The 17516-nt window shown below is 44.1% G+C and overlaps 1 protein-coding gene across 1 annotated transcript in view; it reads right to left on the bottom strand.

Moving 5' to 3' along the window:
• Positions 1–249: 249 nt before the first annotated feature.
• COL8A2 (collagen type VIII alpha 2 chain) overlaps positions 250–17516 on the bottom strand; it is a 446392-nt gene continuing 429125 nt past the window's right edge. Inside the window, exon 4 of the mRNA XM_085647968.1 lies at positions 250–4011. Coding sequence (XP_085504094.1) covers positions 2090–4011 — 1922 coding nt within the window. The 3' untranslated portion in view covers positions 250–2089. The remainder of the gene's footprint in view (positions 4012–17516) is intronic.

A 17516-nucleotide genomic window follows, 5' to 3' on the forward strand; every position in this document is an offset into this window, starting at 1 on the left:
TTGTAAGTCCGGCTTAAGTTACTTGATTGATTCAATGCTGAAACATGTAGGCTTATGCCTGATAGACCAACTATCAATTTGCAATCAAAATGATCTCATGGGAGCAGTCCGCATCTTCTGGCTCACAGGAACACCACAAACATATAAACAAGACCGGGAGCTTTTTCAAATAAGGTTTTGCTCCAACTTTCACAACAGCCTGGTATCTGTCTTTGGTGTCCACCACCCATATTGTCTAGACGTCAAGGGTTTATTCTTAAACACTTTTATTTATTTTCAAAATGTGTCTTGATAGCATTGGTATAGTCACATACAAGATCAGCAATGCAGAGTTTTGATAAAATGCCAACACCCCACCCTCTACAGTCCTCTTGGAGATCGAAGAGCCGCCAGCTCCAAGTTTCCATTCAAAGCTTGTATGACTTGAACATGACTGGTCTTATATCTATAGCCATGCAATGCAACGGAGACACAATGAGTAGAGGTTGTAGCAAAAAATGTGATTCTGCTGATGGTTTAAGGTTGTAACAGTGATAAATGTCACTTGTGCCCTTCTTGGAAAGTCGAACTCAAGGCCTTGCATAGGGCATCGAATGTGCATGTCTACGTCACATAATATCTCTCAGTCCAGGTGGAGTTTCTATTACCCAATATCTGGCCAAAACCTCCCCACAAATCAATACCATAGGTGCCAAAATCAAGGAGAACTTCTCAATGGTCTAGTTGGTCTGTTTAGAAGATCTTGCTGTGTGAATATCATGTGTAAGTCTCAGTGGGAGGGTGTGTGTCTCGCAAAGGTAGGCTAGGAGAATCTTCAATGCGAGCGTGTGGCCTTTAGAGTCCGCAACTCGTTATACGAGTGCCTATTTGCGTAACTCGTGCTGAATATAACTCCAAAATGTAGGCATGTGCCATTTCTTGAGGCCCTTGAGTGACTCTGTGGGGAGCTTGGGACCTACCACACCGCCTCAATTGAAATTGGTATTTCCTCCATTTCGAAAGTCTGGAGGCAAACAATCTTACCTCCCATATTTATTACGATGGGGGGTCATTTACCCAGTTAAAATTGGCAGTCTAGCACCATTTGTTTAACAGCAATTTGGTCAGTTTACACTACAGTACGTTGCAAAAATTATCAAAGTCTGATAAAAAAAATATAAATATAAAAGCTCATACTTAGATTCCCTGTTCCATAATTGTGGGTGGCCATTAGACTGCTGCTGCCTGTTGCTGGAATTTTCCATTAAACTCTTAAATATTGTATTGTATGTAGTAAAGCACCGCCTTGGCAGTCACAAACTATTTCTATCTCTTAATATGCTATACCAGGTGCATCTATGATCAGCCATTTTTTCGATGCATTTTAGAAAATAATGTACTGTCGATCATGCCCAAGTATCCTAGAGGGCAGCCATTTTGTTTACCTACTATGGGAAGTGTTATTTTAGGCCTACCCACATTCATCCAGGATCTTTATATGTACTAGCGAGAAAGTGATGTCACTGTCACCCTTACATATATGCATCAGGATGCAGCCATTTTGTGGACTGAAGTCAAGTAGTGTTATCACCATCGGCCCCACACCAATTAATCAGGGCACAGCCATTTTGTGTATTCCTCTGGGGATGATGTCATCATAGATGGAATCCACTGTTCACTGATTGACTTTTCTTACTGTGCCTTCACTCTGCCCTCAAAACACAACATGGCCGTGTTAGTGAACCAGACAATTGCCATACCTGAGGCCATTACTTCATTTAAATGATTACATGAGGTTTTACACCAGGAGAAGGGATCGTGTGCTTATCGTGACCCCTTCAAGAAGGTTTATAAGCACGTAAAGTTCATAATATTGAAAGCCACCTTGATTTGCATTTCAACGTGCAATTCTTTATGTCGAGCACACTTTTTGCTGACAAGGGTGTTTTAGGACAGTCTCGTATCAAAACTGTTTACTCTTCATTCATTTACGACAAGAATAAAGCAAGACACCCCCGCAATGTCACTGTTTGTTTCTCCCAGTGAAGTATTTTTATCTTCTTGAAAAACAGAGTTTATGTCTCAAGGGTAGGAATCTCCCCATTAGCTGTTATGTAGGACAAATCAGAAACCCAGAGAAGGTAGAGTGGATGTATTCTGTGGAGTAAAGGCCATTGGCCTGATCCGATGGCATTTGCACCCAGACCTGGTCATTTTCTTTAAGTTCAAGCACTGCACTCCCAGAAGCTTGGTCAAGAAATCCTTTCTTGTACTCATCATAGGTGTATGTCGCAGGCACGTTGTTCTTGTAAAGCGCCACCCAGACATTGGTTCCTTTGACATGGACGTGGTATGCAAAGTAGTAGACACCAGGGATTGGACATGTGAATATTCCAGTTGATGGGTTGTAGCCATTGTGTCCATTGTACAAAGTTCTATCAAACTTGACTGGCATCCCAGATGCTGGGAAGGGAGAGCTGAGGATTGCGGTGAATGCTGGTGCAATGCTGGCAGAGAGTTCCCCTGTGCCGTACTGGGGCTTTCCAGGCTTTCCATTTCCCAAGACTGCGCCTTCAACACCTCCGTCTGGAAGGTGAAGGCCAGCAATGCTAGATTCATCAAAGATGCCAGGCGGTCCAGGAGGGCCTGGCAGGCCTGGAGGCCCCTGAAGTCCATTTAACCCTGGTTGACCGGGAACTCCAGGTGGCCCAGTAGGACCTGGGAGCCCAGGTTCACCTAACTTCCCATTACCAGGAATTCCAGGGATACCTGGCTCCCCTTTGAACCCCGGTAATCCTTGAGGTCCGATGGGGCCTGATGATCCTTGTAGACCTGGAATTCCTGCGGGACCTCTTATGCCTGGCTGTCCCGGATAACCAGATTCTCCTTTTTGACCAAGAGACCCACTTGACCCTGGTGCCCCTGGAAGTCCTATTAGTCCAGGCTCTCCTTTAGGGCCAATTGGTCCGCCTGTTCCCGGAAAACCTGGCAAGCCTCTTTCACCGGGTACACCTGGCTTACCGGAGAAACCGTTAGGCCCTTGATCTCCAGGAAGTCCTCGAAGTCCAGGAGGGCCAGCAGGTCCCACATCACCTTTTAGACCTGGCATTCCATGTTTACCTGGCATCCCTATCGAGCCAGGAAGCCCAGGGGGCCCAATAATCCCTTGTGGTCCTGTTTCACCTGGCTCCCCATCTAAACCTGGCTCACCTATATTTCCTGCTGTTCCTGGAACTCCGCTGGGTCCACGATCGCCTTTCATTCCAGGAAAACCAGGTTTTCCATAGCCCGCTGCTCCGGGTACACCAGGTAAGCCACGGAGTCCAGGTTCCCCTTTTGGACCGATTGGTCCTGGCATACCAGGCAACCCATTGGAACCTGGTTTTCCCAAGCCATCTAAACCTGGTGGCCCAGGAGGCCCTTGAAGACCAGGCGCCCCACGAAACCCAGGCTCGCCAATGTCACCAAGGTCTCCTTTTGCACCAGGAACACCGGGCAATCCATTAAGTCCCGGTTTTCCAATTCCATTTGGGCCAGGAGGCCCTTGAGGGCCAGGTAGGCCTCCAGCCCCCTTAGGGCCAGGAAGCCCTGGCTTCCCAAACCCATTTTCACCGTTTAAGCCCTTATCTCCCCGAGGTCCAGGTTCCCCTTTTGATCCTGGTTCTCCCCTAAAGCCAGGAGGTCCAGGAGCACCTTGTGCACCTGGTTTACCATTTACTGAGAGACCTGTTGGCCCTGGAATGCCAGGAGGACCAGGTAGTCCGGTTGCTCCATACTCTCCTCTTATTCCAGGTTCACCTTTGGCTCCAGGAAATCCTTTGCTCCCAGGTTTTCCTGGAATTCCAGGCATTCCTGGTTTTCCCATACCAGGGAAACCTGGTGGTCCAATTGGGCCTGGTTGTCCATGAAGTCCTGGCTTTCCAATTCCTGGTTTCCCTGGAAATCCTGGCGGCCCAGATGGTCCTCTTGGTCCAGGCTTCCCTGCAGGACCGGGTTCGCCTTTGAGGTCCAATGGAAGAATTGGTGGCATATCTGGCAGAGAAAGAGACATAAACCATAATATATTATGTTAGATAATCCCACTTCATAAATTATGAATACAAATAAAGTGATCAATCAGAGGAAAACCAAACCAAGAGTTGAGTCACAAATTTATGTAAGTTAATCAGATTCAAAATACATTTTATGCTCTTGAAGTCTCTTGACCAGAGATGGAAACAGACTCCCCAAGTCCTCCTAATGTGTGTCAGACGGGTGGGAGAAGTAAAGCACCTCTGGTGGACGTGTAACTGCTGCTAGCAAATACCAGGCATGTTCCTACTATGGCAACCCATGATCCTTGACCTCTGGCAGCCACCATCGTAATTTGGTGGTCCATACCATTGCCGTAGACTTGCTTCTTCTAGAAGCACATTTCTTCAAACTAAGATTTGTTTTAGTGCAATACTTACCCTGTATTAGGAACTACATCTATGATCCACCAGAAACTTAACTTCCAGGAATATCACTCTTAACACCTCACATTGGGGATCTGCACAGTAGCTGTGTCTAACTGTGTGCACACTAGGGTTGAGTGTAGACGAAGCAACCACATGCAAAGCTGCATGATGTAGCATGAGTAACTAAAAACACGTGCAACGTTGTATGAAGCAGTATGAGCATCTTCAACCACATACACCACTGTGTGAAATAGTATAAGTAACTACAACCACATGCAATGCTTTGTGAAACAGCATGAGTCACAGCAAGTGACATATCTGAAATTGCATGAGTAACTACAACCCCATGCAATGCTTGGAATTAGCCCGAATGAATGCAGCCACCTGCAATGTTGTGGGAAACTGCATGAGTATCTACAACAACATGCAATGTTATGGAAAACAGCACAGTTATGTGAAACCCATACAACCATATACAACGCTGTGGGCAATAGCATAGGTAACTACAACAGCATGTTGTGCTGTAAGAAATAGTGCAGATAACTACATTTAATGGACTCTACCTCTGAGCTTATATACAAAGAAGGTTGGGGCTGATTAGCCAAACTTAAAGGGCCCCACTCTAGAAGGCAGAATATCTGTAGTGTTATTACATTGTATTTGGGCTATGGAATGTATACATCTCTTGCTGAGAAAAGTATAAATACCATATTTAAAACTATACTTTTTAGAGCCACCTTTGTTTTTACTGAGAAACAGGCCTAACAACATCTTTCCCTTTTATTACACAGTCTGCTGATTTCAGCAAAAATAAAAAAAAATTTTTTAGGTAAAACTCCCAAAGGCTATTCAAATGCATTCTTAGCATATTTAATTGATACTAAAGACAAATCCAAGAAGCCAATAGCAATCGTTTTTCAACTGTATATACACTATCATCCCCTTAAGCTCCACACTTCTCTGGTCTAAAAGTACAAAGCCTCACTGGAAGAGTGAACTACACAACCTAAGGTGAGGTCTCGAGTTCTAAGGTTGAACTATTGTTTACCTGGTCAGGGCTATTTCTTGAAATCGTATACTTCTGTCCTCCAAGAATGCTAAGTACCTATCGAATTTAGCTAACCCCCTCTTGAACCGTAGGCAGACATTTGGCAAAAAAACTATTTAAGAATGCATGCATCACTCACAAGGCCCTCCACAATGCCACACCATCCTACTTGGTTAGAAAACTGAATAACTCTGATGCTCAATGGGGATCAAGACATACTGAAGCCCTCATGCTGGGACCTTCCCACCGTCAGGCAAGAATGCTATGTGAGACAAGCATTCTATGGATCTTGGATCTGGACCTTCCTCCCTCCAGCTCATAGCACAACCTCGTGCCTTGCCAGATTTGATAAGGATCTTGAAATCCTTCTTTTTAGGAGTCACTTTGGTTAAGCAGTTATCGCTTCTCTGCATCCCCTTTTCCCATACACCCAGTCTATCCAGGTAACCTTTCCACCCTGGTATGAACTACTTGATTTATGTTTTCTTTGTTGTGTATCTTTTATTTTTATGATCATTTTTATCTGTATTCTTCTTTTTCTTTTGTAAAGTGCCCTGATGCCTTTGGGCCAAGTTTGCGCCGCATAAAACCACAAAACTATATAACAGATAAATATCATGTGTTAGGGAGCGGCTGCAAGACTGACTGTGAACACCGTGGAGAAGCAGAAGTGGCAACCGACGACCTCTGCAGTCTATAGGCTCTCTCGGGCCTGCCCTACTATGTCTTAAGCACTATGCCATGAATTTTAACTCTCTATTATCAGTTGTTCCTCTATCTTCCCCATCTCCTGCTCTCTCCTGCCCTTGCCTACTCATGGATGTTAAGAAGTAGCTGATACAACTGTCTTCCCTTGGTACCCCTCAGTGGCGTAATGAAACTTGAGGGCCCCCCCGCTGCAAAGTACATGGAGGGGCCCACACTCCACTCTGACCCAGTCAGGAGCTCTCAGGCCAGGGGCCAGCTGCCCGTGCACAATGCCGGAGCTTGCGGCCCCCCGCACTGTGGGGGCTGCTGGGGCTTATGTTACACATGTGGTACCCCTAGCACTTCCCTTGCTACCCCTGTACCCTAAGGACATGAAAGTAGCAGCAGGTATAAAATGTAAACAGTTTTACCAATAAGGGTGCAAACTATAGCCCTGTCTACTTTTCTTGCCATTCCCTCAGCCGTTCAGAAGCAAACAGAATGCTATTTGGGAACTAAGAGTGGGTCAAAGGGTCAACTTGGTGATGTGGTTGGGAATGGTGTCACTTTGGCTATCACAGTACTATGGGCTACCAATTGTCAGGTGTTTGCCTCCACACTACTCTTCCCACTTCCATCCTCCCTAACCTACTGGTTAGATACCTACGGCTAACTACCCACAATTAACTATTGCTCCATCCATGGAGATATTATCTATTTGGGGAGACCACTATCCAATTCCTTCTACCTTGAGCCATCCTTTCCTTTCTACTGCTCCCGTTTCCATGTTTCCTGTCTCCCTTTAGGGTGGGACATAGCACCAAACACATAGCCAACCTAGCATAAATGAGCTTGCCATAGCATATTGGTAATGACGGCTAATCCATATTAAACCCAGAACTAAAGCACAGAAAAAGCATGAGTGTAAATGCTTACTTGGAAAATGCCCGTTTCAAAGGGTATTGTGGTTCGCCGAGTAATGCCCTCATGTAGAAGTTGCACCCCAACATAGATGCAAAAGTGTGTGGCTCCATTGTAAACGTATTAACAAATAGAGCTTGGAGCGACCTCGTCTTTTGCTTTCGCTCTTGGTAACAATGATAACGTACAAGTTCTAAAACCATTTTCATGTCATAGTCCTCATTTTTTGGGGCAATGTCTGAATCTGGGGCAAAAAATTCCGAGAGTACTTGGGACCATATTTACAAGGAAGTAACGCAGTGCGGTGCCGCAAGCCATTTGCCAGTCCGCGCTGTGTTATTTTCGAAGCAAAGGGATGTTTCATATTTACAACAATATGATGAATCCCTGAGCTCTTCAGTGCACTGGGCGCACAATGCACACCTTCCTGCAGAATAACAATCACATGAGGTGTTTTCCACTTTCTAAGAGTGCTGCAGAATGCATGCATAGAAAGAGGAAACCATGAGGAGAAATAGAAGTATTTCTCTTCCTTGCGCCTCCTTATGCCTCCCTTGGGGAGGCGTAGGCTTCTGACGCATTCCCAAGTTTTTGAAAGTTAGTAAAACTGGGAATACGGCAGAATCAATGGGTGTTGCGTGGGAACACCCACAGCAACACCCATGGAACGCCCCTTTCATGCAAAGTGCCACGTGAACAAGGGCAGTAATTACAAGAACACGAAAAGCCACACAGTATAGCTTTATGTGTCCTTGTAAATATGGGGCCCCACACTGCGCCGCTGGGACCTCAAAAAAAGTGACACACTGGCGGCGCAAAGGGGCTTGTAAATATGTCCCTTGGAGTGCATGCTATTATGAGAGTGGGGTGCTTTTTCACCCAATTTTACAGCGGGCCATACCTGAGGGCATAAGAGGCTTACCTGGCCCAGTGGCCATTAATGGCTGAGACAGCAACGGCTATCTGCCATTTTTCCCACAATGAGGCTTCTGGTTCTATGGCAGGAACCATTTTGAAGCAGTGGTGTCTCTAGAAATGATTGAGGGAGGCACACAGTGGGCCACAAATAAACAGAGGAAACTAGTAGGATGAACTGCACAGAGCATTTGTGATAAGTGTATGCATGTCTGTGTTTGTGCGTCATAAATACATAACAATATCAAGCAGCTCTATGGGATGTAGTCAATTCACATTGATTTATTCACAGCAATAACAAGGATGCTTTTCAAACGAACTCTTGCTCAAATTGACACAGCACCCCATACTGCCCACATAAAGAGAGTCTCTCTTTGCTGTTCGTGCTACAAGGATACTTGGAGTTGTAGTTTACATTACACATGTATGGTTTAGATCAGGGTTCACCAAAGACTGTCCTGGAGGGCCAGATCCATGCCCAATTTTTAGCATTATCCATTTAGATAAATGTAGTTATCTTAAAAATCTGCCATCGATCTGGCCGTCCAGGACCGACTTTGTAGAACTCTGAATTTAGCCAATGTTTTACCTCTCTTGTTGTCAAAAAAACCTGCACACACAATACCTGTAACCTCCCACGGGGCCATTTGAATTTTAAAGTACATGCATGTGATGCATGCGGTGTTGGCTCGCGTGCAGCAGCAAAGAAGGCCTATCGCCATTTTCCACTCTGCGTCTTACCGATTTTGCACAGTGGTCTTGTTTTCCATTCTTTCAGCTCATCTCCATGATTTAAGCCCCTTGTTCATTGGGACCAACTACAAGATCAGGCAATACTCATCAATAATGCCAGAATATCAAGATCCTTTCTGCTGGCCCCTGCACAGATGTGCACATTCTCTACCTTCATGACCCTAACTATCTCTAGGGCTCATACATATATAGAGTCTTGATGATGATCCATTTATTACCAAGAATCGAAACGTCATCGACTATTTAGGCCGACCTGTTTAATTGTATCAAATTGCGGTTTCTGGACCTCTCACTCACGAGTTTTGTGATACACATTTAGTTCTGCAGATCACACAAGTGTGTCACGTTTTTCGAACACCATATTCATATACGCTTCACTTCACGTTATTTGTCAACTGAAAATATGCAAATATATATGATTATTAAATCAAAAAATATGATTCTACAAATTATATGCCATCTTGCAATCCTGCTTATGTTGATGGAATGCCCTGCTGTATATTCCCATAAGAAATACCATGACCAATCATGGGCACCAGGTGTACCCGAAAAGTCAGACGACTTATGTCATTCCATCGACATATGCAGGATTTACCAAGAGTTTCAGGAAGGGAGGCAGGAAGAGGAATACAAAAGAGTTCTATATATAACCTCTGCGCCAGTGCTAGATTGTCCTAAGAGTTTCAACATCAGCATGAAAAATTTAAACAAATTATTAAACACACAGTATATATTTCGAAATCCCTGAGAGCGGCATAATCCTCCATTGGCCACCCATAGTATAAATCTGTTATTGTGTGGTCCTGAAGAACATAGATTGGTAATCTTTTCACCCACCAAAATGGGTGTTGACTGTTTTTAGGAGAGATCCTAGCCCGCAACACAACAACTGCTGAAATAGAAGATCTTTTCCTGTTGCAAATTCTGGTGTATGTGGGGGTGTGGGTGGGATTGGTACAAGGGATATATATATATATATATATATATATATATATATATATATATATATATATATATATATATATATATGTATGACAGGATGTTTTTTGACAATGAATGAGTAAGTGGATTGAGGGATGGGGAGAAAATAATCATATATGTAACAATATTTCAACAATGTGCATTGCAAAATGTTTTTAAGGAGCATATATATAAGTTTTGTAAAAACGTTTTTTGATACATAAAGAGAAAAACAGTAAAAACTTGATGATTATGAGATTATGGTAATGCTGGCAGTGATGGACGAACTCGGACTTACGTCCGACAGCAGGAAGCCATGCGCCCTGGTCCTACTAGACCTATCCGCGGCATTCGATGCGGTCAGTCATGACCAACTATTGTCGCAGGTTTTAGAACTGGGCATCCATGGGCTGGCACATCAATGGATTTCATCCTTCCTGTCAGGCCGCTCACAAAGGATCTAGTTAGCTGATCGGGTGTCCAACATTGGTGCATTAACATGCGGAATCCCCCAGGGGTCAGCGCTGTACCCCCTTCTCTTCAACATCTATATCCAGCCACTGGTGGCTGCTCTGGCCCGCATGGAGTGCCAAGAATTCAATTATGCGGATGACACGCAAATAATCATCCAGATCGACAACTCCTCCCTGGCTCACGCACGCATACAAAACATACTCGGGTACATGGTCAACTGGATGACAGCCAACTCACTTAAAATTAATCCAGACAAAACCGAGGTTCTGGCCATTACCACCGGAAACAACCCATGGAGTGACCTCTTTTGGCCACGAGAGTTAGGTACCACCCCCACGCCAGTCCCGGTCGTAAAATGTGTCGGCATAAAAATAGATGCCAAGCTCTCCATGTCGCACCAGGTGTCCACCGCAGTGGGAACATGTGTAGGCCTACTGAGACAGCTGTGTAGACTTGCCCCCCTTCCTTTCATTTACTGCACTACGGATTGCCGTGTCGGCAATGATCTTGTCACGGTTGGACTACGGCAACGCTCTGTACATTGGCCTCCCTGAGAAATTGCTTACCAAACTCCAAGTTGCCATGAACGACACAGCTAGACTAATCTTCAGACTCCCAAGACGGGCACATGCCAACCCCTTACTGCAGCAGCTGCACTGGCTCACTATCAAACAGAGAGCCAGGTTTAAAGGTCTTTGTATAGCCCACAAAGCCATCCATGGCCAGGCCCCAGTTTACATTAAGGAGCACCTCAAAAACTATGCGCCAGGACGTACCCTTCAATCATCTGAAGCAGGCCTATTGGCCTGCCCTCACTTCAATACGAGCTCCAAAGGGGGCAGAGCCTTTTCTGTAGTGATCCCGCAACTGTGGAACGGGTTGCTGGAAAGCCTTCGTAGGGAACCTACCCTCCTCCCATTTAGGAAAAAACTTAAGACGCTTCTTTTTACTGAAGCCTGGGGCACAACCTAGGCTAAGTCCGTTGCATGTACATGCTGATCATGGTGAGGTTTAGTCTCTCTCTCATAGCACTAAAAGACCTGTTGGTGAACATGCACTCTATAAGTCCCAGTTAACAATAACAATAAATATATTGTGGATATGCAATAAAAAATGCATTGAAGTATATATTTACTAATGAAAAAAAGTAAATAAAAAAATATGCAAATGTATTAATTACAATTAGGTCTCCCAGTTTTATGGTATTTATTTTTTTAACATTTCCGTCTGTATTTATCCATATTTATTTTTGGGTCATTTTATCTGTTTTTAGCCATATTTATTTTGTGTTTTGCATATAAATGAAGTTGCAAAACTGTACATTTCCTTATTTATTTAACCGATAGATGCGTGCTCATACTTTGATGTCTCATGTTTTAGCTATTTAAGCTGCCAAACATTATATAACAATACATCCACTGGTAAATACTAGCATTATACCACAAATGTATACCGACACATGCCGTTATTTATCGAAATTTCATCCTGTTTTTTAATTTCACATGCTGTCCATCTGCTCAGCTGTTGGGCTATAATTCATGAAAGACCACACGGAGAGTCAATTTAAAGCAGCCCAATTTTCTGTATTTATCGACTTTTAAAAATAAATGCAGACAGAAAACACATTGTGTTCTGTCTGTATTTATCTGTAAAAATCAGTAAAAAAGGGAAAACAAGGAGCCTTAATTACAATATTGTTTTAACTTTTTTCTAAGTCCACTGTGCACTTTGCGCTATAACAGAAGAAATGCAGGTTGTGTGTGATATTGTATTAATTTTATGGTAGTGTGAGAGCCAGCCAAGAGTTCCATGCCCCTGAAGCAATTCCCAGTTCAGCCGGCATCCTGTCTGCCATTCTATGGAGAGTGTGCCTTGAGTGGGTGAGGCGTGTTCTGTTGTTTCCACATGGCACATTGTCGCATTACCCTTATCGGTTTACCAGGCAGCAGCCAACCCGCTTTGGTGGCATTCTTCTCTGTGCGGGGCTTTCTTGCAGACAACTCGTAATATGGCATGGACCTGATTGGCCACCTTCTCAGGGTTCATTTGTGATGTCATTGAAGAACATATACTTGTCCCAACCTAAGATAGACATTGCCTTGCAACTTATTAAAAGTCTTTCCCAAATCAATATTGAGATAACACAACTTCATGTTTCCTGAACTATAAAATGAAGTAACTCTTTCTGCTCTTTGCATTGCAATGCTTCCAGTAGTTGTTCATCAGGTTCCTTGCTCCCAGACATAACCCTGAACCTTTGCCTGTTTTTCCTTTTTCGTATTCCTGTCACTCCAGTGGTCTTTTACTCACAGCCCTGCCTTTTCTGCACCATTGTCTGAGATAGCGACTCCAGTTTTCTCTGTCCAGCTTATTTATCGCTCACCACCTGCTGTTTTTTGGGGTCAAGTTATCTCAGCCATTTGGAGCATTTGTGCATTGTTTTGGAGGGGGTTTGCCAACTGGGTTTTTTTCCTCCATGGGGCTCCTTCTGGAAGGCACGATCTCCCATGTGCTTTTTTGTGTCAGTGGCATCATGGCTACTGAAAGGGGTTACTCATATCTCTGGCAGACTTACGGGCCAATTTAAGTTTTGGTGGATGGGGGTATTCTCTGTCAGCCTGGCAGAGGACTCTGCTCGCCTAATTTAGAAAGGACTGCCAAGCCGTCTGTCATTTCTAAAGCATTGGCAGGAACCACCATCATGGCAGTTCCTGGCAATGCTTTAACAGAGCTGTCCATCAATCTTATTTTTTTTATTCTCAAAAAGAAAATCTTGGAACGGGATTTTATTTTTAAAAGAATGCTCCCCTTGGAGTTCTCTCCAATAGCGAAGGGAGCATTGAGCAGTTTTCACTTCCCCTTTCTTATTTTTTTTTTCTAATGGTGACAGGCAGTGAAAACTGACCTTTATGTCCGCCCATCGGACTAGAGGGGCAGAGAAAGAGGTCAGCCTTTAGCAGCCCTTATTCCATCAGGCCTTCGGAAGGGTGTAACTATAGAGGAGGCAGAGTAACCTCCCGCCGTGGTTACACCAATGCTCCGCCACTTCTAAATCTGATGGGCAGACCATTACCTTGGAAGTAAGTATACACCGTCACGGTTGCGACAGAGTATCCTTGCCGCCAAGATATAAATCCGGCCCGAAGTCTGTGAAGAATAGGCTGTTGAGCCAGAGAAGTACAGTAAGAAACCAAACCATGTGTCAAGACCGTGACAAAGAGTTCCTGAGCAACAGTAGATAATCAGTGATGGCAAGTGGAAGGTTCTTCTTAGAGCTGAGAACTAGGCCTGGGCTAAAATTTTGTTCCGTTCGCGGAAATTGCGATAATTTGACATTTTCGCGTTCCGCGGAAAGCGCGAAAATGTAAAAATTTACGCATTCCGCAGCTTGGCGATAATTTGTTTCTTGCTCGCGCTGTAAAATAATACATTCTCGCGCGCGCGCGATCGCCTTTCCTGAATCCCTGCGTTCGCCTGACAAGTTTTCTTGATCCGGTCGCATTCTCCATGAGATGTTGTATTGTTTTTAGCCATTTGCGCTGTCTCGCGACAGTTCGCGCCCGCAGTGACATCATGCGTCGCGCGATCACGTCTTTCTTCTCGCGATGATGCACCGCGAGACAACTGAAAACAAGATGGCCACGCCCGCGAGCAACCACATGGGTAAGTTGACGAGCCGCAACCATGCAGAAAATCTCGCGAACATGCGGGAAAAAAACTTCCTCATCTTCGCGATATTTCCGCGTGTTTGCGATAATTTTTAACATTTTCGTGATAATTTGCGAAAGTGGATTTCGCAAATTCCGCCCACCCCTACTGAGAACAAGCTGATGAATCCTAAAGGCTGAGTAGGAAAAGGGGATGGGGCTGAATTGCAAAGAGAAGGGTCCAGAAGAATCACAAAGCTGTTTTTATAGATAGGAGATGCATCAACGACATGCCCCTACACCACACCGAGCACACTACTGCCACACCCTCTCTCCAGTATACATTGTAGGGGCAGGATAACCCCAGATTTGAACCCTGATGCACTGCCACTGCCTGTGCTCTACTTGTTCATTGCATTTTAGGGAAGCTTGCACTGCTGTCACTTTTTATAGCGCCAGTTCAGTTTGTGTGCTGGAAGCTTTCAGAATTGCTACTGTTGTGCTGTCACATGTCATGTTTGGAGGGCCAGGTGGAGGCATGCACCACTCAATATCATATTAGTTCTGTTATCTATTTTCCTACCCATAAACAAACACCCCTTAACTTCTAAGGCATTCCCTAGCAGTATTTAACATTCACCATTACGTAATTTATGGGTATTTCACTTGGAAGGGGGTACATGTCACAGAAAACGACATTTTACTTAAGGGTGGGTCGGCATAAAATGCTTAAAGACCACTGGTGTAGAAGCTTGTGTTGTGTAGTGGCGGCATTTCTTATTTAGTTTTGTTTGTAAAAGCAGCGGTGTCTATTGTATCCTGTGTGGGTAATGATCTGGAGACTAACAGTGTGTGAAGTGGCTTTAAATGGGTGCTGTGTGTGTTATTAGTTGCTGGAGTTGGAGAATCGCGAGGGACATCCTCCCGTCTGCTAGTGCTGCTGCTTACCCAGCAGCGTTCTTTAATGGGTCTGGAATAAACAGCAGGTAAGCCCGTCTGTTAAATACAGTCTACATGGGGCATATTCACAACAGAATGGAGAAGCGTGGCGTTAAGCAAACATTGCTAACGCCACGCTCCTCCATTCTGAAACGCAGGGCTGCACCATATTTACTAGAATGTGGTGCAGCCCTGCGTTTCCCCTAGCGCTGGTGCTGAGTTCAGCTGCCTAGCGCCAATGCAGGCACCCTTGCACCATAGAGAAAGGGTGTCTGCGTTGGGGGAAATGATTATTTATGTGGTGGAAGGTCCACCTTCCCGCACATAAACAATCTTTAAATGCTGTTTTGTAACTTCTAGGTGTGCTGCTTAATGCAGCACACAAAGAAGTTGCAAAACAGGATTTTTTTTTTAGGATTGTTTATGTGCAGGAAGGTGGAACGCACACCGCAACACCCATTGCCCTCCCCTTTCACGCTAAATACAGCGTGAAAGGGTGCCTTATTTACAAGGCAGTGTTAAGCCATGTTAAGTAGCTTAACGCTGCCTTGTAAATCACGATCACATTGTGTTGGCGATAGGGGCTTGTACATATGCCCATAAGGGCGTCATTGAGGACGTGCATCTCCTGCACCTCAGAATACAGTGGAGGGTGATTTTCTTTATTATGCTCCTCATATTTTTGATGGACGTGTTTTAATGTTTTCAAGGACTGAAATGCAGCACAGCAGATCTTTAAAAATACTTTATAAAATAAACTCTGGCCATCCTATATTTGCACCTTGCTTTGATTTCCATCAATGGAAGGGTCTTGTACCTGGCCGTTTTTGCTATCTTTTTGAAGTGGAGAAGTGAAGCTGTATCCTTACAGGTAGGGACGGCTCCTCCGCTCTGGAGCGTGCCCCCCCCCCCCTGCCATCAGGGCAAAAAAAGAAAATTATAATAAACCCGGTCTATTATCATTTTTTTTTTATTTCCCGGTGTCTCAAGGGTGGGGCCAGAGGGATAACAGGCACCCACGGGGAGTGGTATGCACTGTTATCAGGGCGTATGACGATTTAGCCAGCCGTCTCAGGATGGCCAAAACAGTCATGCGCACTGAAGCTCTCTCCAACCCTGCTGCATTGCTGGGTTGGAGACAGCAAAGCACAGGCCCCCAGTCTCCCTGGGAGCACAAATCCTCAGCGCTCTGTACAATCCTGAAGCTGCTCTCAAGTATGAGAGCATCTCAGGATTGGTTGCAGGGAAGTCTGGGAGTCTCTGCCTGCAGTCGAGCCACGAGAGAACAGAACACGGCAATGCGACGGGCTGCAGGCAGCAGGTAAGTTCTTTTTTCTCCTTCTTTTTTTTTAGTTGTTCGCCGTATCCCCTCGCCCCACCCTCTCCTCTGACACAGGCCGCTACTGCGTACAGGAGAGCTGTAGATCTGGGTCTGGTGTTCCTTCAGTGAACTAATACATCCGCACCAGGAATCTGTGTTTGACCCACATGGTCACAATTTCGATTCACAGCGGGTCCTCTCAGACATTCAACCTTCTGAGGTCAACAAAATAGCTACCATTCAGTTGGATAATGATAAATAACTGTAGTCTGTTAGTCATGCCAAGAGGCCTCTTAGGGTGAAGCTTGTGCTCTACAAATGTTTTTCAGAATATGTGCGAATCCGTAAATTCTTTTCACTTTTGTAATCTTGCCCTGGCTTGACCTTCAGTGCCTTCCTTCTGGCAATATTTTAAAGTGTGCCTTTGGTGTTACTGAAACATTACTCACATGTTGACTGGCCAAGGATCATCTTGTTGATTTACCTCCTGAAAATGAACAGCCTTCTGTAATTTATTACTGTAACATTCAAATAAACAGCAGGGGCAGAATCATGATTACTTACCAACCAACAGCAGATGTTTATGAGCCATGACTGAATTTTATAGGACAGTATCTGTCATTGCACATGCAAAGGGTAATTTAGTCATAAATTAGTACTAAATGTATTTTTAAACCAACTAAAAGAACAATGTAAGATGGGAGTTGACTGTGAATAGAACAAATGGATTTCTGTGGTTACGTCAAATGTAATGCATGCATATGTGTACAGAATGCCAAGGTTAATGAGAAAAGTGACTGCAAATATACATATATAATAATAAACTATGCTGTAAATTAACTTTTTGAAACTGCCTTTGTGGTACATGCAAATAGGTACACAAGTTATTTGAAATATGTAGGAAACAGTTTGAAAGTTGAATTAGTATTTTACCACATTTGTAATATTGAACTAGAATTTGTAGGCACAGTAGCAACATTTTAGGAAAGTCATGCAAGTGATATACTAAAACTCTAATTATGTGCAATTGATACTATACTCAAGATCTTTCAATTTATTCTTCACTTTCAGAGCAAATTAAGCCATGATGAAGGAACATTTGTACATTTGGAGTGTTATTATTCTCTGTTACATTGTAGGAATTTTAATAGCGGTCAACATGTTTCTGCCTACATGAATGTTAATCAGGTTTTCATCAGGACCAAAGGTGTAGATGTGAGAACCCAGTGGTATGAGCTCGCTAAGGCCCACCCTAACCAAAGGTTTATAAGTGTTAAAAACATCAAAAAACACTAAAAATAGATTCCGTCATGTATAGAGAGGAACCGAGTTTATTCTGAAAAAAGGTTCATTGTGACAAACGGAAACGTACAACATAGAGAAACACAAAAGACAAACAAATATGCGTCAGTATGCTTCTGAAGATGTCACAA

Source organism: Triturus cristatus, chromosome 3_2 (assembly GCF_964204655.1).
Source record: "Triturus cristatus chromosome 3_2, aTriCri1.1, whole genome shotgun sequence".
NCBI lineage: Eukaryota > Metazoa > Chordata > Amphibia > Caudata > Salamandridae > Triturus > Triturus cristatus.